This window comes from Anopheles bellator, chromosome 2, assembly GCF_943735745.2.
Source record: "Anopheles bellator chromosome 2, idAnoBellAS_SP24_06.2, whole genome shotgun sequence".
NCBI lineage: Eukaryota > Metazoa > Arthropoda > Insecta > Diptera > Culicidae > Anopheles > Anopheles bellator.
Window position 1 is genome coordinate 6,203,634 of NC_071286.1, and position 22,734 is coordinate 6,226,367.

The window sequence follows — 22,734 nt, forward strand, 5'->3', positions numbered from 1 at the left end:
GTGCTGGAACGTTAATGTATCGTATCATCCTTCGGACTTACAGATCCATGTGATACAGTCCTACTTGAGGCTTCCGTCGGGCGGCTTGAAATTTTCTGGTTGAAAGTTGGCTCGTTGAAAGTAGTGTTGCTCCAAAAAGGGAATTCCGAGCAAGAACCTAGCTACCCATGAGTTCGTTTCTTCTGGACAAAATTCAAACCCAAATGTTGGTCACATTCAGCCACTCACATCGCCACCAGTTCAAATCAAGTAGCCTGTTCACTTGGTACGTTTGACAATCCCTGCTACGGCTACTATGTTTCAGTGCTTTTAGTGCTTCTGCCTCGCGACCCGCGAAACGGTGGCACAACGTTGTAGAACCTTTCCGAACTTAACGCAGGAAAGTGGGTGCCTAATTAACTCGATCGAAGCGAATGTACTGACGATGTTTTCTTTCCATTTGCCTTTTTCCTGCCTTTCCCACGCACAGAGACCCGAACACAGCGCTTCAAGGACGGACGCGGCGGACCTCCAAAACGCGTGCCGGGGCCGCGTGGTGGACGGGGTATCCACTCGGTACGTGTCTAGTCGTCCCAATAAGTTCGGAAAACACTGCAAATCACTGCCATTTCGCCACTCGCCTCTGCGCCTTCTCGCCACACGCTGCTAATCGATCGATGATGGAAAAATAGCAGCCCCCCGAGTGCCCTTTACGGAGACGAGGACGACGACGGCCGCCCTTCGACCGAAATCCTTGGACGTTGAAGGTCAAGCGCCTTACGACGAGTTTTGACGAGACTTTTGAACGGCGTCCTGTGGATAAGTGGAACTGCGGAGTTCAGCTACTGGGTCGTGTACTGGATCTCTGGAATCGCCGCTGCCGTCTCAAAAATGTGTTCCGCAAGTAGTGCACCGGTCATCACTACTTCTACCACCGTCCTCGGTGCGTTAGTCGTGCTCCTAGCGCTAACCACCAATCATCGTAGCCTTTGCAGTGCAGTCTATCCGGCCAACAGTACCAGCAACAGCAACAGCAGCAGTAACAGTGATAGTAACAGCAGCAGCTCACTCGTCTCCAACGAGCTCCCTGTGGTCGTGGAGAACGCTACGCTCAGCTCCACAGGCAGTGGTGCTGGCCGGGCAGACGTCGATGGTGTGGACAGTTCGAAAAGTGCGACGTCAGCAGCGCCACCGCCAGTGGAGCAGAAGGATGCCGGTGGCGGCAGCACCGGCAGCAGCTACAGCTGGCCGCCCCCGGAAGCGGGACAGATACCGTTGGAGCGGCTCCCGTCGAACACCCTGCTCAAGTACACCGCCTACAAGGACGTCTCGATACTGCACTTCCGCATTCCGGCCGACACCCGGACGGCCTTCTTTAGCTTTAAGGCGTACGAGGAGTCCAAAGGTGCCTTTCGTAAGTATTGGCTTTCGGCCATCGGCAATCGGTTCGCGTCAGGAAAAAGGCTGCCTAACTTTTCCATCTCCCCCCGCTAACAGAGCGTAACTGCAAACCGAACGACATTACACTGCACCTGAAGGCGGGCAGCTACCCGGTCATCAGCCCGGAGAACATCACCTTCCCGAAGCACTTCCTCGACGCGGATGAACGGTGAGTTGTTGCGCCATCTGGCGTCGAAAGTCGTCCAAAAATTACGTGACAAACGTTACAACAGCCTGCACCACCGGTGGTCAACCTACACAGCACTCGCACACCCAAAAGTTGGACCCAAGTCCCTGCGCCGTTTCAGTCTTTCTCGGGGGGCGCTCGTTGGCGGTGACGAGTTGGACGACTTGGAAAACGAGTTGGGCTTTTGGGGCCGAGCCCGAAGTTGGAGAAAGGTTCCCTCGCGGCCGTCCCCATCAAAACAGCACCAGACCGGGGCCGGGTGTGGGCTTCTAGTGTCAGCCGGGGAAATGTCGCTTCCTTGTCAACTGTGTCGTTCCCTTGCCGGGAACTCCCCACGTAGACTCCACAGGGTCTCTGGGACAGGGAAGTACTGTTCGTTCGTCCGTTCTTACGGGCCGAACGGCATCGGCTAATGCGCGAGGTTTCTCGAGACATCCCGTCCGTCAAACTGACGTCGGCCATCACTAGAAAACGAGCAGCCTTCTAAAATGGGCCACGGCAAAAGACGGCTCCCGGGAGGCAATGATGCCGGTGGCCCCAAAATGGCCGCAGCACTCATTTTACCTTTAATTCTATCCTCTTCTTGTGCCTTTTTGTAACGTTTTCTACGTAGAATTGAGTGATCCAAATTAGGCGAAGAAGGTGCGCGCGCGCGCGCGCAACAATTTGTTTACCTTTCTACGCCAAGCCAGACAAACTTTCTTGGGCCAGGCCGAAGGCAGGCGACTTCCTGGAATGAAATTTCCCGGCACACCGGCCCAGAAAGTCAGGGCAGCTGCCCTGGACGATGGCGAAAGAGAAAGTGCCACGTGCCACGGACACGTACCTCCGCCACCGATTGTAACGCCGCGTTTGCCGCGAACGGCCATTATTTAATGAATTTCAAAATTTCACCCACCCAACTCCCACCGGCCCACGAGTGGTGGGGGGCCATCGCTTCCCGTCCCGGCCAGACCGGGTAGCCGTTGGCTGTTGAAGGTAGACTTGCGGAATTCGCCAAACGTTAGTCATAGCTCCGAATGGTGGAGGGTATGGGTGGCGGCGGTGGCCAGCAGTGGCCACTAGCGCCAGAAAAGCGATTTCCTTTTCGGTTCGCCAGAAAGTGGCTAACGAGTGGTCGCTGCGAGGGGACGGCCGTTCGCACCATCAAAGAACTCAACTAGAGCCGCCGTAATTTAATTCTCCGCTAGTTTTCTCTTGATCTGAGAGCGAAATTGAATTGGCAAAATTTGTATTTTTAATTCACTTCGCTCATTAGACGGAACAGAACCGAAAGAGTTTGTTTACACGTAATGGTTGGGTATAGGGCGGTCACGTTGTATACCCACAACCCACGTGAATGAATGCCTAAAGTAATCAGTTGATTAAATGTGGACGATTGCCAGCAACAACCATTTGTATCGAAAAAGGGGAACTTAAATCAGAATAATTAAAGTTTAACACAGATTTGAACTGCCTCTTTGGCATGTGGTCAATGGATAGATCCAAATATCTGGTCAGAAGAACTAATAAGGGTCAAGTCCAGGATATTGAAAATTTCATTACCAATTCGCTCAGTTGACTCAAGTAGCTCAAGGTCGGAAAATTGGAGCGCACCGTTGAATTGATTCTACACAATAAGTTCATTGTGGATCCTTGGCTCTTTAGTTTGAGTCCGGGACTTCTCGGGCTAACCTAAGACATACCAAACAAAGCCACAGCCAACGCATTCCTTTCCAGCCCTATCGAAATAAATCAACTCTCGTTAAGGTAGCCAAATAAACGAAACTAAAACAAAGCAAGGACTCAACAGGAGCACAATAGGGAACCACATTCTTAATGCCTCTCAACGCGGGAAAATTCGTACGGACACGTTTCCTTTCCTGCAGGGCTTCCTACCGTGTCCCGTGGCGCACTCAAGTGTATCAGGAAGAAAATGACAAATTCCCAATTCTAGCTCCCCGGTGGATGTCACCGGCGAACCTTTTCAAAACCAATCGAAACTAAGCCCTTCACACCGGAGGTCCTGGCAAGTGAGAGCGGTTGCTTCCCGAATCAAATCACCAGACACGACACTCGGCTCGGGACCGCATTTTGATAACGTTACGATGCCAAAGACAAAATCCTATGCATATCAAAAACGTGTTTCGATAACCTCAGACCCGCCGGCCCCGGGCACCTGCACGGTCCCTTCGAACCTGGGACCCTACCACCCGGCGGACCGAAAGTCCATCGCGTCAAAGGTTGCCTATCCTGGCCCGCTCGAGCGGATTGCGGAATCTTTGGTGTCGGTGTAAGGGAGAGTGTGGGCCCAAACTCATCGCCGTGCACCGAGGGAAAAATTTCCGCTCCGCTAGAATGGGTGGCCAAAAACGGCGCGCACCGCCGTCGCCCGCCCGGTCCTGGCACCGCACGGAGCTGGCTAATGTCATTCTGTGTTAGTTTATTATATTTTCTTCGCCACTTCACTCCACGCCAAATGTTTTCGTACTTTGTGTGACCAGCACCGTCACGTGGCCCGGCCTCGGGAAGGGGCCAAAGTAGCTTTCGCAGGTACGACGATGATATGGAAATGGAGCATATTTGCATAGCCGCACACGGTGGCCAGCGCCGGACGGGCGAATATCAGCGTTCAAGAAAGACGAATGGCGTTGAAATTTGATTTACAGCCCCAAACGCCGCACACGCTCCCATGGTCGGGTCCTTCAGCGCTGGGACCTACGCGAGGAGGATCGGCTGGCGATGGATGGCGATGGGACGTGGCGAGCTGACATGTCCCTTTTTTGCGCCGTCCCACTTTCGCCGGGAATTCCGGAATACATGGCCGAATGCCCGGATATATCTCATCGTTTCACCACGCTGCCCGCTGCTTCCCCCAAAAAGCGTCGGATTTGCTTCCATTGCGGGAAGCAATTGTCCAACTTGAGTGGAGCCCAGCAGGAGCAGAGGTTGCCTTCGCCGTCCAGAGGCGAGCTGTACGGCGTGTAGCATTCTCTACATTTCGGGCAAACAGCTCTAACGAGTTAAATCAAATGATCCTCATTTCTATTCATCCTTCGGAAACGGTATTACCTCACGGACGCCGGCGCTGGTTCCGGTTCCGGTGCAGGGGCGGCCCCCGAAACGAAAAGATCCAAAAACATTCATGAACGGCTAATACGCCGTTAGCATACATAACTCGCGTTGACTGCCCGGAGCCCGTAGCGAAGGCATTGTTTTCAAGATTTCCAATTTATTCTCGATTATCTCCCGAGAACCGAGAGCAAACGTTGGCCCTCCCGGTAACCGTACAATCGTTTCTATTAGTTTTAACGCACACAACAATAACAAGAGCTTTGCGGAGCTGTTCCATTTGCTCGGTGCTGTAAGTCGGGCAGCATCGGGAAGCGGACCTAATTTTAAACCATTCTGGCACCCGTAACTCCAAGTAGACTTTTTGTGGAAACAAAATATAGCTTCTTTGGTATCAGTAAACCAAAGCCGAGATGAACGTATATTTTCTCAATTACATTTTTGTTAATCCACGGGAAGTATTTGAGGCCCATGATTGGCCCAAATTCCAGTTACACACTCCAATGTAACTGTAATTTGTGGTGTTTTAAGTAAGACAGTGATGGTGAGCCTTTTGCGAGGGGCAACGCTTATTCAAAGCACTGGTTTTCGTAAAAGTTAATACAGAAGCATGTAACCTCTTAAAAGAAGCTGCTGGACAAAGATACTATTTCTGATGGAAACATGTAGAACTGTTGAAAAAGGACAAATTGAGACTTAAGAAAATAATTTTTGAAGACATTATTGCATTATTAAATAAGACCGTAACCAATCAGGTTGTTTCCAAGCCAGACACCTTCTCCGCATCGTTTGGTTCAGTTCATACATAGATAACTAATGGCCAAATATTCAACTTAAAAGAAGTGGTCAAATAGGTGCCGGTTCCAAGTTTTAACTCTATTAAACAACCGCGGAAAGCAATATAGTAGCTTAAAAACTAATTAAATTGTTCATTAAACACTACCTGAAATATTCGATAAGGCTAATGTCAATTATCCTTATAACGGTACCAATTTCACTGATCTTAGAGAAGGTCATTTTCAATCAAAATTCTCTGTCTCAAAGCACAATTTACTATCATAAAGTTTATGGAAAACCTAACAAACAAGCAGCATGATTAACAAAAAGAGGTTTATGATCTGGCCTTTTAATATTACCGAACCAATGAATGGCTAAGAAGTCTCGAGCTTATCTATTTGTCTCCGTGTCATCCGCAGATTCGAAATACACAGCCTACAGTTCAAGTCCGACAGCAGCACACGCCGGCTGAGCATCGAAGGGCCACATCCGGGCAATTGGTTCGCTGTCGCATTCATCAGCTGGACCGATCCGAACAACGAGCGCATCGAACAGCAAGGTAAGACCGGCGCGCAAGGACAAACGCGCCACCCGCCACTGGCGCCGTCAAACGTCGGCCCCGACGTAACGGTCGACACGCGAATGATAGCCAAACACAGTTTGCATATCCGGCCCGCCGATGGCACGGGCAGCGGGCACAACAAAATGGCACATCGTTCATTACCCGGGTGGCAGTGTAATTAAATCAGAGACCGGACATTGGCCAATTCCGACCCGGCCGGTGGGCCGGCTAGCGAGGCGTGCCGGGGCCCGGCCAAAGCAGAAAAGGAAAATGGAGACCCGTTTCGGAAAATTGTCATCTAAACATCAGACGGCGCACCAGCGCTCCAGGGGTACGGAGGGGCGCAAAAAGGACGACCGGTCAGCGGGGGCGGTGTTCAAATGTCGTTCCCAAAAACGACCACTTGATTGACTGTCATTATTTGTAATTAGTCCGATCGGTGCCGGGCGTTCCGAAGAGGGCTGATGCCCACGATGGACACGGTCACGATGGCTGCGACGGTCCGATTTCGATTTTGGGCTGGACTTCAAAATTGACACACCAAATGTATGCTGGACGAGACTCTCTATCGTATTAACAAATTGCTGTCTAATACAGCGGCAACCGTGGACCAGCGTCCAGCGCACGGATTCGGGACACGGTTTTTGCTCGATGGTGGGCTAGAATCGCACACATTTTTTATGACGGTTTTTGGTGGTTGAAATTTGGCGAAACATTAATGGTCCCATGCCTAATGGCGCCAAGCACTTTCTCTGCGCTCCGTGGTGCAGTCGTAATCAATCTATTCGCAAACCGGATGGTCACCGGTCATCCAACTAATTGGACATCAAAAACAACCTACGAGTAATGTTGATGATGCTGAAAGTAATGATAAATTAACGATCGCTCTGTAAAGCACTTAGACAGAATCGGGTTCATGCATTTGTAACTATTTCATTTTCTCGGAAGTTCGTTATATGAATATAGAGAACAAACTCCGGTTGCTTCCGATCAGCCCAACAAACGCTCGTTAATGACCGGCTGTGTGGTCCCATTAAACGTAGAACCAAATTAAAACTAGAATCAATAGAATAAAAAACAAACGCCGACACCGTTCTGTGTTAAACTTAGTATTAGGATTTCCATTGCGTCCTTTCGTAGCAGAACCGTGCCATGGTTGCCGTTTACTCGATTCAAACATTATTTTTCGCCGATCCACAACGGTGCGCCACCCCGTCGTAGTGTCTCGGCATCGATTTTCCTTTTGTCTTCGTTCGCTTCCTTCACCGGAAATCGTTGTCTTCGTTTCCCCCAAGCACTCTCAACTTCACGCCCGGGTCCGGGGCCGGGAAAGTCTTTTGACACTATTCTCCGGTGCCGTGAGGGACCGGGCCTTTTCTCTTTCCGCGAATTTTGCGCGCGTTCGGAATAAACGGGGCCAAAACTAAAAATTGCTTTTCACCTGCCAGCACGGTAGAAAAGTTCGTTCCACTAGCGACAAGATGGCGAAACAATTCCCGGCGGAAGGCGGGTGTGCTTGGAAAACCGCCGGGTGGCACCGGGCGTTCGCACTGTGGCGTTTGCGGTTTGTGGATGAACTCACCGGCCAAAAATTGAGTCCCGAGAAACCGGAAGACCGGAACGGTACGCTCGGTGCCACACCGCGAAAGTGGCAAAAGTTTTGCTGTAGCGCGAAGATGTAGCCATCGGATAAGGAATTCTGCAGGAATTCTCTTGGACGGGAGTTGAAGTTTTTCCCCTCTCTTTCTGTCTCTCGGCCTCGGGGGCCAAGGGGTTTTGGCATACGATTTGATTCATTTCGTGAATTTTTGGACACTAAAGCAGCATTTAAACTGTAGGTTTCTTTTTTAAATTATTCACAAAAGGACGCACCAAACCTTTCACAAAACTCAAGCTTTGAAATATGTAAACTTAAGAAGATAATTTCATGCTCCACGATTCTACTAGCCAAATCCGAGTGAGAGTGGCGATTTTTACTGGGCTTTTTTGAGTGGAATTTTTCCCAAGAGAACCACTTTCTTTGCACAGGAAAAAATGGTTAATGAAATCGGGCTATTTTTAATCACCAATGTCGATTGGGTATGTAAGGGCTTTGGTTTTAAAGAGACCTTTCTAGTCCAATTTAAACTCTTGGGTATTCGAAACAGTGATTTCATGATGATCGGACTCAATGATTGGCATTGTTTTATCACCATTCTCGCCGAGTGATTTTTCAGAGTTCAACCCAACTCCGGGCATCACATTAACCGGAAAGGAACTCACAAATGCTACGTACATTTTTCGTGGGTTCCTGGCTTCCGTTTTCTTAATTTCTGAGGAAAAGTTGTAAACTCAATCTAACTCTATTCGAATCGAATGTTGCTCTCTTCCATCCAGGGCTGGCGGCTTCCTGCGAAACGCTACTAATGTCCGAGATGGCCGTGGTCAGCAGCACCCCGCAGATCCTGCATACAGGCTCGCAGCACCCCGGCTCGCTGTCTACCGTCAACCGGAGCGAACCGACCACGTACAAGTTCTTCGTCCCGGACTCGGTGGCGATCGTGACGTGGCGACTCCAGATCACGCATGCCTGCGCCAACTGCACCGACGTAACGTTCTTCGTACAGGCCAGCGCCGTGCCGACAGCGCGCGACTTCCTCCAGAACGCGATCATCCGCCCGAACCAGACCGGTGACGTTAGCATCGACTTCTACCCTCACGCCGGTGCGTGGCATTACGTGGACCTGGACTTTTTGCGCGTAGAGAGCTCCAAGAAGGGCGCCCCGGCAAATGGTACGGCCGTCAAATCGACGGTTAGTCCACCGCCGGCGAAGGACACTCCGGATGAGCCGCTCCAGTTTACGATCGAGCTCATCTACCACACGCTGGACGATGGCACCGTGGCGCCTGTTGCGGAGCCCGTCGAGTGGCCCTCAACGGTGGACAACGCAACCGCCAGCCAGGTGTGGAGCGACGGACTGTCGAAAGTGCTGCCGAACCGGAACTTCGACCGCTACCCGGTGCTCCGGCAGACGTACCGGGAGTTCTTCATGTTCGACTACGATCTGCTGCCAGACGTGAACGGGACGGTGCCGGTGACGCTCAACCTCACAGCCGGTACGCCCGCCCTGATGAAGTTCGACGTTAACGACGTATACGACATCGGCGGGACGCTCAGTTTTGCCGTGGCCATGCGGCAGGACATGAAGGGGAGCCTGATCGACGCACGGCACGACACGACCAACGAGCACGCGAGCGTCGTGGCGGAGAAGTTGGTCGACGTCCAGGAGGAGTTTATCCCGGAGCTCCCGATTACGACGGTAGCGCCGACGGCCACCAGCGCTGCGACCAGCACATCGACTACACCCGGCACCACCACCACCACCACCACCACGAGTACTACAGCGACACCCGAGGTCACAACGACCGGCCGTGGCCGGGAAGAAGTCCGGATACCGACCACATCCGCCAGTCCGACAGCCAGCAAGGCCAATCAAACGGTGATCGTGTGCCTGCGACTCGAGGAACCGGGCGTACCGACGTGGCCGGACAAGTGCGCGTACGGGCGACACATCTATCCGGCAGCGATCGTGATCAACAACACGGACGCAGACACCAACACGGGGCTGGTGCACGTGCCGTTCCCGGAGCCTGGTAGCTGGTACGTCACCCTGGGACTCTTCTGCCACGAGCCGGGGGCGACGGTCCTGACGGCGATCATCGACAGCGTGAAGGACTTCATTCGGACGTACCGCGCCGCGCTCGGAGAGATGCGTGCCCCGTGTCCCTGTGCCGATCGGCTCGAGTACTACCGGGAATGCGTGGCCGACGAGCGGTGTCTCGGTGCGCTGAACGAAACGGAGACGCTCAAGGTCAAGGAGTGCCTCATGGACGCTAAGTGCAGTGGTGGCGCTGCGCAGTCCGAGGAGATGACGCGCAAGTTCGAGCTGCACCACAAGCACGCGACGGAGCAGAGCGTGGCCGGGAAAGCCGCAACGGGCGGTGGTCAGCGGCGGGCCACCGACGGCACCTGCAACTCGAGCGTGGTCTTTACCATCTCATCGAGCCCGTGCGTGGCGGGCCGGTGTGGCCGGTTCGGACGCTGCTACCATTACATGTCCGGCGGGTTCGTCTTCTCGACGTGCCTGTGCCTGCGCAACTACCGCGGCTGGGACTGCACCGAAGACTCGCAGGTACCGTCCAGCGCCTCGATCCTGCTCGCCTCGCTCATGCTCACCCTGTCGAACCTGCTGTTCCTGCCGAGCATCTACTTCGCGGTGCGCCGCGGCTTCCACAGCGAGGCCATCATCTACTTCTTCGCCATGTTCTTCTCCGCGTTCTACCACGCGTGCGACTCGGGCGAGGAGGAATTCAGCTTCTGTCTGGTGAAGATAGGGGTGCTGCAGTTCTGCGACTTCTACTGTGGCCTGCTCGCCATCTGGGTGACGCTGATCGCGATGGCGAACGTGCGGACACAGCTCGTGTCGTTGCTGCACATGCTCGGCGCCATACTGCTCGCGTTCGGCACCGAGCTGAACAAGCAGTCGCTCTGGGTGTTCCTGGCTCCGGCCCTCACCGGCATCTGTCTCATCTCGGTCAGCTGGGGCCTCCGGTGCAAGAAGACGAAGCGCTGCTTCCCGTCCCGGAGCTACCTCGCGCTGTATCTGCCGGTCGGCAGCGTCCTCGTGATGGTCGGCCTGGTGTGCTTCGCCTTTCTGCAGACGAAGCAAAACTACCACATCGTCCACTCGATCTGGCACATGGTGATGGCCCTCAGCATCCTCTGCCTGCTGCCGGACCGCACCACGTTCCACCCGAAATGCTAGCATACGGTCAGCATCTATCTGCTCAACTCGGGCTCGCCGTCCTCCACGACGCAATCCTCGACGGCATCCTCCGGGTCGTCGGCGTCGTCGTCGGCGGCGGTGGCGGCGGCGGCGGCAGGGGCTACCTCCACCGCCACTGCCGGAACCGGTGCGGCACCAGACGGTCCACCGCGATCCTGCTCGATCGCGACCATCACCGACGAGCGTGGTTCGGTGCGATCGCCCCAACCGACTGCCACGGTGCCCGAGGGGCAATAGGATGCCGATCAAAACGCCGTTCCGACCGATCAAAGACCGCTCCGAAACACACCCCTTGCTCAACTGCACGCGCTTCGATGGCACCACTTCCGGCACGGCGCATCGCCTTCGAACTCCTGATCCTGATCGCCACCTGACGATTACGGTGCGCACTCGGTGCTACGATGTGATGAGTTCCACCAACGGAGAGAGAGAGAGAGAGAAAGAGAGAGAGAGAGTTTGAAGATTAGATGCGAATCGTGATCCTTGAAGAGACCCTCGGGAGCCTTTCCGTTCTCTCTTAGATGTGACCGTCCGTTCCCCTATTAGATGTGCGTCTGGATGTACAATACGTGTTTTAGTGTATGGGTCTGCATTGTGCTCCGTGTTGCTCAATCAACAGGAGAAGCAACCGGGTACCTACCGGGAGAGACAGGATGTAGCGAATTGTGATTCGAACGAAGCCAAAATGAAGTGTGGAAGTCCGGCAGCGATGGCGTGATCAAGAGTAGCTCCACGAATGTAGTGTCTATTTTCATGCTTTGTTATCACACTCCCGAATGGATCTGAAATTGGTGTGCATTGATCAGCAGAACCAGACGAGCAGCACGGTTACCGGATGAACGGTGATCCCTTTCTAGTTGAGTGTAGCCAAAACTCTGCTCCTGGCTTGCGGTCTTGCGATAACTTGGGATGTGATGCTGCCGGACAGAGAGCGGTTGCCGCTAACGTAGCCTAACGCAAACAAAACACATATTTGAAACCGAACAGGAAGCCAATGAAGCGGACAGATATGTATAACTCACACTATCACACTATCTTAGGCTGATTCACACACCGATCGTACCACTGTTTGATAAATTCATACGTGCCTTGCTGTTGTAGAAAGAGAACACGAAACGAAACCAATGAACGGGGAACGAATGTTTTAGCAACACAGGGGGGTTTGCCAACGCCCTGACCCGGTCTCTCCCTAATCGCGTTTTTCTTCTCTGTTGCGGCCATTCCCCGTTGCACTGCTCCTTCCTTGGTTTTCGCACTACGCCACTGGCCGGACAAACGTCCTGTAGGCATTTTGGGTGGGTGCGAGCGCGCCAGTGGGGCTGTGTCTGTGAATGAAGAAAGAGAGAGAGAGAGAAGGTGTGCAAAGAAATATATATTTACCACACCGTACCGTGACACAATCTGTCTTATTGTTTTGTAACTAGTTACCAACCAAGCCGCTTACCGACGGAGAGACGATGGTGAAACACGATGTAGTTGATAATGATAAGTGTAGTCCAATCGGAGAAACAAACAAAGAGAGAGCAACCGACCACTGCAAACAGTAGGTAAGGGCGAAATGTGTAGTATCTTTTGTGTACTTTTTGTCCAACGTTCGGCGCAGTCGAGGGAAGTGGTTGTTTTGCTCTACACTATTTATTTCTACGGCAAACAGTCGCGCAACAAACTCTGGGTAGAAGCGCACTGAATGTTGATGCAGCAACGGAATCGTACTCGCAGCTTAGGACACTCAAAGAAGACGAAGAAAAGCAAACGCAAAGCACGGCGCGAACAAACTGCTCTACAAGTAGGCTATGAAAAATTAATTCGTGGAAAAATAGATAAATGCTAAATAAATGTTTTACTACGATTTACTAAACGGTGGTCCATTCACATGGGCTGCACGGGGCAGGTAGGACGCAGGATCGTTTCCCTTTGCAACCTTTCTCCTTCACACGTTTCCTTCCATTCTGTGGTCAAACACCATGCGCCTCCATTGAGAGGGATTTGATCGTTTTTGCCCCATACCTGTGTCCTACATTATCAGCAATGATTCACAGAGTGCGCCTGACCCCGAAAAACAAAACCAAAGCTACGGATGGATGGTAATAGATATAAGAGAGTCGTAAAACGAGAGAGCGAGGGAGATATAAACACTTTCCAAGCATACCCCCTTTTTACTGAGCACACAACAACAATGAAACCTTGCACAACACAACTGCAGAGCATAAACCACGAAATGATAAAAAGGCTTGCAGCCGCATCAGAGATGAACGAAGTGTATAACGTGTAGAACTATACCGAACGGGATATTTAAAACCAATTGAGAAACATCTATGTGTAATAGTAAAAGAAGTCTAATAAACGTTTTAAAAAAAAAAACGCCATCTTCTAGTAGCCTTTCTCCAAACGGTATACCAGATTTCGAAAGAAACCGTGTGACATATCACTAGCGCAGACGGTAGACGAGAGCTGATGAAGGTTGACCATCACGGTGCAGTTACTAACACACCGCGCCGATGGCCACTGGTACAGTTTTTATTCAATTTCAGATCCAGAACCGATCACAAATCGCTACTCGAAGGAGAGAAAAACCAATCCATAACAATCGTAATAGGAACGCAAACTAAGTACCAAACTATGTTACAACGGAAAACGTGTGTTTCAAGTATGTCTCCGGTGAGAGAATCGATGAAACACAGATCTAACTATCCTCAATCCTCACGTACGTCTAAAAACACAGTCGTGTCCATACACGTGTCTTTTCTGCTCTAATGTTCCCCCCGATTCCCTTTGGACTTCGATGCAAACTTCATCCAATTGTCTTTAATGCTTACCCGGCGTTGCAGAGGACTTCAATACTTTAATCAATACTTTATCACCCTTCACTCAAACTGGCATTTGGCGTCTAAGAGTTTGTAACCAAGTGTGAGATGCGCGCGCACGCGCGCCTTCTTTGACTACGGCAACGAGTATCACTTCATTTCATTCTGAGCAGGGCCCTGGGGGACCGCGCAACTTCAAAGGGTTCAAGAGTATGCTACGGTTTCGGTTGCCTTGGTGACGTCTACTTGGAGCTTGAACGACTGTCAATTCGATCGCCATGGTCGACGACAATCGTTTCCAAACGGTCTAAACAAACAAACGAACAAACTAATTTCCTCTGCCGAGCGAGCAAATTGAGTGACCATTTTCGCTAAACTGGAATTCGACTAACGGGGGCTCAGAATATCTGAAACAATTCGTAACACCTCTACCGCTAGTAACTAGACTTCACATGGTTACGTGACCAGAGCGCCACTATGCCGACCGCGCGCCGACCTGGCCACGGCTGTGCAGTTCTTCTAATCGACACACGGTTCGCGCCGGACGTTTGTTTTTTTTCTATTCTCTATTAGAATCTGTAAGACTGAGTAACATCGGCGCTCCGGTTGGCGTTCTTCTCGCTTACAGCTACTAGCTTGGTTGTTGCTTTTTTTTCGTGCGTGCGCCGTTCCGTGTGCCGGTGATATTTGATAATTTTCATATTCTACTTAATTAGTGTACCTATCTAAATTTTAACTTTCCTTTCGTTTCAGGAATCACAGCTGAATTATTTTCGACTCTCTCCCGCTCAATCGGTCAACTCATTTCGCTCATGTTTTACGAGCCCTCCGAACGGTGTACCGAAGCGTGCGATCGTTGCCATCGCCCTGCTCCAAATATGTCGCTTAAAAGGAACCACAGTTGGGTTGAATCGTTTGCATCTAATCTAGAGGAGATTCTTCGTTTTCGATTTGTTTCAAAGTGCAAACTGGGCTTCTCTTGAACAGCGCCACGCTGCGATTTGTGCTGTGAGCAAACGGCGAAAGCGGCAAGACAAAAAGGAGAGATTTCGGGGCGTTGTAACTGCCAAGTGAGTGCGCGGTTCTATCGAACACGCGTTCTAAGTGGACTGGTCGGTCTACTACCTGCAGAAGCGATGCCAATATCACTACTAACCTACGGCTACGGGATTTCGAGAGACGATGAGATGCAACACAGCCACCGGTGAGCTGCCCTGGGCCGTGCGTGCTTTGTGAGATGTCCAATAACTCGCCTATACAAAATACCTACTATGCAATAAGTTATTATACTATCAGTAAGGACGTTTGTGTTGAAGGCAAAAAGCTTAGCTAAATATGTTGTCTTTTTTCTTGTGTTTGTAAATTTAACGTTTGTATGTTTTCGTTTTCATTAGTTTTCGTTCGATCAATCGATTCGTTGAGAGGAAGCGCGTCAGCAGACTTAATTGTTGGTTTGTTCAAGAATAATACACACTACAGTCACATTGTGCATTCGTTCCGTTCGTTTGTCAATCCATTAATCGTTCCATTCATTTGCCAGTGCTTGGACGTCACACTCTTTGTGCGCAGTACTAATGGCTTACATTGTAGATTTAGCAGCGACCAGATGGTAGGTGATTGGAGAAATCAAAGACCTCACTTGTAACGTTCAACGCCCTACTAACTGTCAGCCGGAGAACTACCCCGGAGGGTACCCTTGAGTCTACTATGCTGTGCGTGTTCCCGTGGTAAATGCAGTCCTACGTGCGATGCAGTCTAATGGAGTGTGCGGAACATCGGAAACCAACACATAAAATTGGTGCGCAACCGGTAAATTGGTAAGCGAGGCAAAGAGGAGCGAGATTCGATGGGGCGCTGCACGCAACAGGAAACGGTGGTTTCATGGTGGCCGGTCCGTGGCGTTCTCAAACGCATCTCACCAGATGGGCAGGAACTGTCGATGGTAGCGCCGGTACCGGGAAGCAGGCGGCCGCTGGACGGTACAGGGCTGCCGCTTACGACATCATTGACACTTTTTACGCTGCTGCAGCTTCAACTGGCCGACGGTAAGATGCTTTTCGGGCGCCCGGCACACAATCGACCCGTTCCTTATGAATTCGAATGCGGTGCGTATCTCGCTCGGCTGCAGTTGATGTTGTGAGATCATGCCGCGCAGTGCGCACAAGTCCTTGGTGTACGAGTAGAAGAACAGGGGATGGTGACGACGGCGTACCTTCGCCCGGTCCGCCACGATGCCCGTCAGGTAGACGTCCTCCAGGTGGAAGATCGGCGTCGATAGACTAGTGCGGTATAACAGTTTCGCCGCCTCAAAGTTCATCAGATACGCCGTTCCGGAAAGGTAGTTCGGGTAGACTTCCCGGTTGTACATATAGGTCGGTGAATACCTAGGGAACGGCGTATGGTTCAGTCGTAAAAACTTAATTTTCAAATCGTTTAGACACACGCTTCGTACCATTTGCTGCTGGTGTCACCGATCGGTTTCGCTTCGCAGAACAGAAACCCCGTCAGCAGATGGTGTCCCTCGACGAGCCGATTTTTGGTCGACTTGACCGCCACCGAGCTGTTGTCGTAGAATGATATGGCTGCTTTGTACAGAGGAACCGTGCCGCCCAGCAAGACCTGCACCAGATTGGGCACGTTGACGAACGTGTCATCGTCACACTTCATGAGAAATTTAACTGTGAAGAAAGGTGTACCAAAACCGCGTGGAGGAAGAAAAAGAAAAGACGCGACACACGCATCGGCCACGGGAGGGGCGTCCAGTGTGCTCGTTAGAAAAAATGGCCAAAAATTAAAACACATACTAAAGCAACACGAACCGCACCACACCACAATGGAATGAAACTTATTGCCGACGGAGAAACGGACAAATCACCCTTACCACGCTCCCACCGCTGCTGCCATCGACCAACAAAACGCGCACCACGGAAGCTGATGTTAGTAAGGAAGAAAGCACTAAATACAGACACTACAGACACAAGGGTGCCGCACAGGCACCGGTGCTTACAAATTTGCCCCCATTCGGATGATCGACTACCAGCTTGCGGGACAGCTCGTTGAACGTTTCCAGCACCACGTACTTGTTGGTGCGCGGTCCACCCATGAGCTGGTCGCGCTCGGCAAACCATTCCAGCACCATCGACGTCACGTTAAACTCGATGAAGCGGCCCTCGCCCTTCGGGATGGGTCCGTGATAGCGACCGACGATCGCCGATCCCTTCACACCTTTCCCCACGGTGAAGGACACGCTGTCTTGGCCGGCTTTCAGCGGTGCTATCGGTTCACCGCCGTTCTGCTTCCACCAATCCTCGCCGTGCACATACACCAGCATGCGGGCGTATATGTCGCTCGTGTAGTCACGCGTTTCCATCTGAAACTGCAGATACGCCTTGCTCTCGACACGCAGCCGACGATCCTTACCGTTGTTGCTAACGTTTTCTGAAACGCATCATTGGCCGTGATATTAAAAGATACAGCTCGTTAAAAAACGGTGCTCTACATTGCGGAGGCTGAAGACGTCACATCCGTCGTTTCGCTCATCCGGAGGGAAGCTAAACCATCACCGCGTCTGGCCGGCACCATCGCACCATCACCATCAGCACCATCAACCACACGAATCACCTAACCAACCATTCGATTCTAAACTCTATAACTACACTTAAAACACGTTTAGAAAAAAACCAAAGCCCCAAAGCGATCCCCGGGATAAGCTGCGGTTCGGCTGCTACACAACACACAAGCACACCCGGGCTCACTCACCTTTGCCATCACAGTTGTTGGTAACCCACTTCAGCATCATGATCGTCTTCAGTGTCAAGTTATTGTAACTATCTATAAAGCTCTCCTGTATAATATCACCGTGCGTTTCGCTCTCGTTTACGATGCGCAGCTGCAGCTCGTCGACCACGGCCGGTGGGACGATGTTGAAGGCCGGGTCTACGTCCGCACCGTTCGGGAACAGCGATCGCACCGTACCGGGCGCTTGGTCCTCGAACGCCGCCGGATCACTCGTGGCCGCGAGTACACGATCCTCTTTGGTGGCTGCATTCGGCGGTGTCACGTCGACGGGTTTGCCGTACGTGTCGACGGTTGCCGTCCGCTGATGCTGTTGGACATAGTCCGACTCCGATTGACCGACAAGAAACACTACTTTGATATTGAAAGCACTGTTTGCGAGGAGCAAGCTCTCGTTGCGGGTGAAAGCACTGTGACTAGAATTGGGTTTGGGGTGATCCTGAAAGAACGATCGGCCATCATCAAGAAATTGTTCGGTCCGTCCACCATTACTTACTCGGCTTTCCTCCGCCACAGGATCGAGAGTGCCTGGCATTAGGACGTACTCCTTTAGCGTAGCTCTGATCGATGCCTTCGGTTCCAGGTACTCGCCACGTAAACTGGCGTGTAGGAACCGGAACTGATCGTAGTTAAAATCGCGCACGTTGCCCCACGTCTGACGGATCGTTTGCCGGGCCTCAAAGTTGCCCGCCGACGAGCACACCACGATCAACAGGAACACTTTTTCGCTTTCCTCCGTCAGCCCGGCTCGGGGTTCCTCGGCCGTGCACACGTTCGCCGGATCGATCATGGTCGTGTTCTCATACGGCAGGATATAGTCCATCGTCTGGCGCGACGTGTTCAATCCCCAGCCAACGATCGTCCCTGGAAGACCGCAGAAGAAGCACCGTAAGACACTTGTTGATTATCCCCCCAAGTCCACGCTACAACCGAACTATTCAACCGAGCACAAAACCCCGCACAGCAGCAAACGAAAAATTAACAAATTAAACAGCAACCGTCAGCCAGCCCCGAATAGCGAACGTCCAACGTCGGCGCAATTAAAACGAGTAGCGAAGAAACTGTCGCGAACGAGGCACGTCTGCGAAAAGAACCGATCGTGATCGCGATAAAGCCACGACCGAGACAGATCTTCCCGGAGATCACCACACCGAAGATCGGAGCACCCCCAGACTGCACTGCTCCGGTAGTGCGATCGCAGCTCGGGAGCGTGACGAGCGCGAATGCAAAATATGCAGCGACGCAGCAAAATGCCACGCCAACGCCACGCAGCACAATGACACCGGGCCCCAATGGGCCAAGTGTTCGCACCACGGGGATTTGGCGGGGTCTGGACAGCACTGACGCGATGACGACGATGACAACGATGATCGCGGCGCAACCAACAACGACGATCACGATGATATCCTCCTTCTCGATCGAATGTGTCCGCGGGAGGAGCGGGGAAAACAGTCTCGATCTACCGTCCAGTATTGCACCACTGGCAACCGGTGGCTGGTGTGCGAATGCGACACGAAGACGTGCGCCAACGTCGTGCTCTGCTGGCCGTCATTATAGTGGCATCATTTGCAGCAGTCTCCATCAGACAATACCGCAACAAGAACCTTCCTCGCTAGCTAGCCGGCTGTCCGACGCAAATCAATGACCGTGTTTTCGCAACAAAGTTGTTCACGTGACATCGGCAAAAAAATTTAAAAAAAACACGAAACTAGAAACTGTAGAATAGAACAGCAATTTAAAGAGCATTCTAGGAAATTGTGTCATACTTAAATACTCTGTTTATAACTTACTCAACCTTGCGTTCTAAAACAAAACCTTATCAACAAATGTCCTTCAACAAAACATAGCTATAAACAACGAACCACAACGAGATTGTGATAAAAAGTTTAAAACTGTTCCCTTGAACGGTCGCTTATCGACACAAAAATACGGTGGCCACGATCGTGGCCGCGATCGTCTCCTGCGTAGCATCTCCGACGTCAACTCGTTTGGCGGTGCAGCAACCTTGGACCCGTTGTTGATATGGACGTGTTGTTGCGGAGCGTATGCGCGACCAGTTGACCCCGCGGCGCACCGTGCAACTGCAGCGGCAAATAACTCACGCCGGGTCACAGAGGGGGGCGGCGAGCGCGTCCGGTTTTGGGGTGTTGATCCGCGACCAATCACTGTGCCACTGTCGCCGACCGTGGGCTACGGTGGGGAGCACAGTGGGTGCATTCCATCGCTGTGGCCCATCGTCGTCGTTGGCGACGCTGTCAGCAACCATTTAACGTCCTTCTCGGGGACGGGGACCGCACCGCGCGCCATATGCAGCCGGTCATTCCGCCCGTTGTGTCAAGTGGTTTCAAATCAGTGATGTGTGCAAAATGGTATCAATAAAATTAAAAAGTTTTAAATTGATTCCAATCAACGCGCGCACCCGGCCAGGACTCCGAGGGAGCAATATATTGACCTCCCTGTTTCGTCGTGCGTGTCACATTGTAGGCGAGCCAGCAGCGGACTGTTTCGCGCGACGAGCATGCCGAGGACTCTCTCTTTTTGGCGCAGCCAGCATGCGTATACGCACCCCACGAACCGATTGTGATTCGCGCCTGTATTCCTCTTAGCCCTCCATCATGGCACATGTTACGGCCTCGTTGCTTACGCACGACGAGCATCACCATGTTCCAGTCCGAGCCTGACGTCATCCGGTGCTACAGCTTCCGGTGTCGCTTCATTCATGCGTTTGTCCATGCCGACGGGCGCGAACGCGAAACCGTCCAGCGATCTGGTTTCACTTTCTTGGAAGCCATGAAACTTCCACACGAACCCGCTTTCATTGATAGAATCTTGAGGTAGGGGGATCGTCGCTCGGCGTCACCCTTTGACGGGGTGGGCGAGCAATGGGCTGGGGGTGCGTGATGATGCTGAGGAGGCGCGACCGAGGCATCGCGAGTGTGTGCGGCACTTTTCAATTCTGGCCGACGCCCGATTCAAGCCTAGAGCAGAAGAGAGCGCCACTAGACGCGACAGCAGAGAGACCAATTGTGCTTTCGGCTTCTAATCGGGCAAAATGAATGATTTGGAGGAACGCACTTCTGCGAACAAATTGTCTTTAAATTCATTTGTTGGTACCCGTTGCGGCGGCGGACGTGGCAGGCGCTGGCAAGCTCTTTTAACTAATGATTGGACTGTAGGCGGCAAACGAACAGACGGAGACGCGCATCGGTTTCGACAAATCTGCTTTAATGTTCACCCATTAAACCCATTACACATCCGGCCAACGGACGAACAACGAGTTTCCCTTGGAGCAGTTAATGGACCATCTAACATAGTCTTTGATGGGAGTTATGCTAAAATTTGTTAGAAACAATTCCGGTAATTGCAGCGTGAACTTTTCCACATTTCACATCCACGTTTCGACTGAGTAAGAATATGATCGTGTTCAACTACCAGGAACAGGACTTAACATTTACCAAAGACTGTAAAGAACTGGGCTGGTAAACATTATCCTCGTCTGTACCAAAAGAGGTCATCACGGTACCGCTTTGGGCGTTATATTTAGCTTCTTCCTTAGGTACTCAGAAGCAGTATCCTTCCCATGGGTAAGCGGCGGTCGGAGTGCCCGTATTTCGCCAATTGAATCAATTGAAATTCGTTGAATTCAATTCGCTTTCCCTTATGATTTGCACGATGCTTTGTGCTCCTCAGCTGTTTTTTATTTCGGTTTTCTGACCCTTTTCCGTACACTTTGCTTCGCTTTCGATCCTTGTTTATTTTTTGCCGCCCGTTTTCCAGAATGCTGCCCACAAAATGCAGAAAGATACTCAGAAGGACGTACTTTCGAGAGGGCGAGATTCGGAGCGCTCGACATTCGGGCAACGCACTCCCGCCCAAATAGCGTGTGTCTGAACGCGTCCGACGAAAGAAATTTGCATAATCAAAACCTGCAAATGTCAAACGTCTAGCCAAAACATGACCATAGGGGTGTGATAGCCAATCGAGCTGCGGGGTTAATGGCCGTAGCATTCGCACCAGTCGAATGTGCGCCATCCGTTGTCGCAATCTTCGCGATCGCCACCACAGACGCTGGTGAAGAATGATGAATGTTTTTTTACCGGTTCGATCTGTGCTGTCCTATCCTTCGCCGGCACCACTGCACGGCAAAGCAGTGTCAATGAATTTTTCAATCAGCGTTCGAGGCCAAAGTAATATTTCGTCAATCGTCAGCCAGCAGTATCGGTGCTTTGGTTCATGAGGAATATCGATTCACAGATGAACCGATAAGGAAAAGGAAAAGAAAGGATGGCGTCCCAATCACAGTAAGCCGTAGCTAACGGCGTACGCTTCCCAGGTGTTTGCTTTCGATGCGGTCTAATGTTGGAAAACTGACGAAATGGGGGATGAAACTTACCGACACGGCCTCGATCGTTGCCGACGGGAAAGTTGGCCAGAAGCAGCGTAAAAAATACAAACACGGCGGTCACAAAGAAAAACACTTTGTTCTTCGAGCATCCACTGCCACCAGCGCGGTAATGGTGCCGCTCGCTGCCTGAAGTGAAATCGTACAATCGGTCGTTCTTTCGGCAAGTTTCGTCCAAGAGCGTAGTGCATTCCGTATCATTACTCGCGGAACTACTGCTTCCGCCGTCGTTGTCCTGGAATCGTCGATAGACGTCCCCATTACCGTGATGGTGGGTCAGTGCCGTGTGTACAATCCGCTCGCTCCAATCGAGCTGCACTATGTTGGACGAGTGCATTTTGCTGCAACAAGACAAATAAAGCAGTCGTCTGTAAAATTGTATCACTCGGTCGTGTGGACCGGCAACGGGAAACCAAAAACTCCACTTACTTTCTGTGCGCGTTCGGTCGACGTTGCTGGAGCTTAGAACGGTGAACACTCAATGCCTGCTTCGTTTGCACACGTCCTGAACCATATTGATCCGCTGTGGGAAAGTTGTTAGCAGTAATTTATGTACATTTCACCGTAATCAAAGGAGCTGCAGCACTAAAATTGTTTTCTCTGTTTTTGCCGTATCTGTCAACGCTTGCACTGACAGCCGACGGGAACGCCGCGCCGTTTACAATATGCGGTCGATTGGCTTGCATTGCTCCGGACCGCAGCCGTTGCGCGGTTTGAAAACATTGCCGAAAAATTTAAACGGGACATGGTTGCAAGATCGAACCGAATCGTTATCGGGTCAATTTCGCCCATCTCTTAATGTTGTCGAAGAGTCTCTGCGAAAACTATATGAAACAGTATTGTTTCACATCGCCACATGTAAAGGGCGCAGAAGACGTTCGGAGACTGCCTGCACGTGACGCTTGTTACGC

At 51.6% G+C, this 22,734-nt stretch overlaps 2 protein-coding genes across 2 annotated transcripts; one reads left to right on the forward strand and one right to left on the reverse strand.

Moving 5' to 3' along the window:
• Nucleotides 1–870: 870 nt before the first annotated feature.
• LOC131212237 (uncharacterized) lies at nt 871–13,166 on the forward strand. Its single transcript, XM_058206024.1, has 5 exons — nt 871–1,105; nt 1,166–1,393; nt 1,477–1,588; nt 5,854–5,993; nt 8,373–13,166. The coding sequence occupies exons 1-5, from the start codon at nt 871–873 to the stop codon at nt 10,799–10,801; spliced, it is 3,144 nt and encodes a 1,047-aa protein (XP_058062007.1). The 3' UTR covers nt 10,802–13,166.
• Nucleotides 13,167–15,460: 2,294 nt separating this feature from the next.
• On the reverse strand, nt 15,461–22,329 carry LOC131208569 (uncharacterized). The gene is made up of 5 exons (XM_058201362.1): nt 22,253–22,329; nt 21,815–22,164; nt 17,386–18,285; nt 16,079–16,304; nt 15,461–16,010 (listed from the first exon to the last, which is right to left on the reverse strand). Exons 2-5 carry the CDS (start codon nt 22,158–22,160, stop codon nt 15,629–15,631), a joined length of 1,854 nt encoding a protein of 617 aa, XP_058057345.1. The 5' UTR covers nt 22,161–22,164; nt 22,253–22,329; the 3' UTR covers nt 15,461–15,628.
• Nucleotides 22,330–22,734: the final 405 nt, after the last annotated feature.

Bases quoted from the DNA above. Each gene is read 5' to 3' on its own strand.
- LOC131212237 (XM_058206024.1), top strand. From the start codon at position 871: ATGTGTTCCGCAAGTAGTGCACCGGTCATCACTACTTCTACCACCGTC. The intron at 1,589-5,853 runs GTGAGTTGTTGC...TGTCATCCGCAG, and splicing joins TTCCTCGACGCGGATGAACG to ATTCGAAATACACAGCCTAC. The intron at 5,994-8,372 runs GTAAGACCGGCG...TCTTCCATCCAG, and splicing joins CGAGCGCATCGAACAGCAAG to GGCTGGCGGCTTCCTGCGAA.
- LOC131208569 (XM_058201362.1), bottom strand. From the start codon at position 22,160: ATGCACTCGTCCAACATAGTGCAGCTCGATTGGAGCGAGCGGATTGTA. The intron at 18,286-21,814 runs GTAAGTTTCATC...GCGGTCTTCCAG, and splicing joins CAACGATCGAGGCCGTGTCG to GGACGATCGTTGGCTGGGGA. The intron at 16,305-17,385 runs GTGAGTGAGCCC...CTTTCTTCACAG, and splicing joins CAACAACTGTGATGGCAAAG to TTAAATTTCTCATGAAGTGT.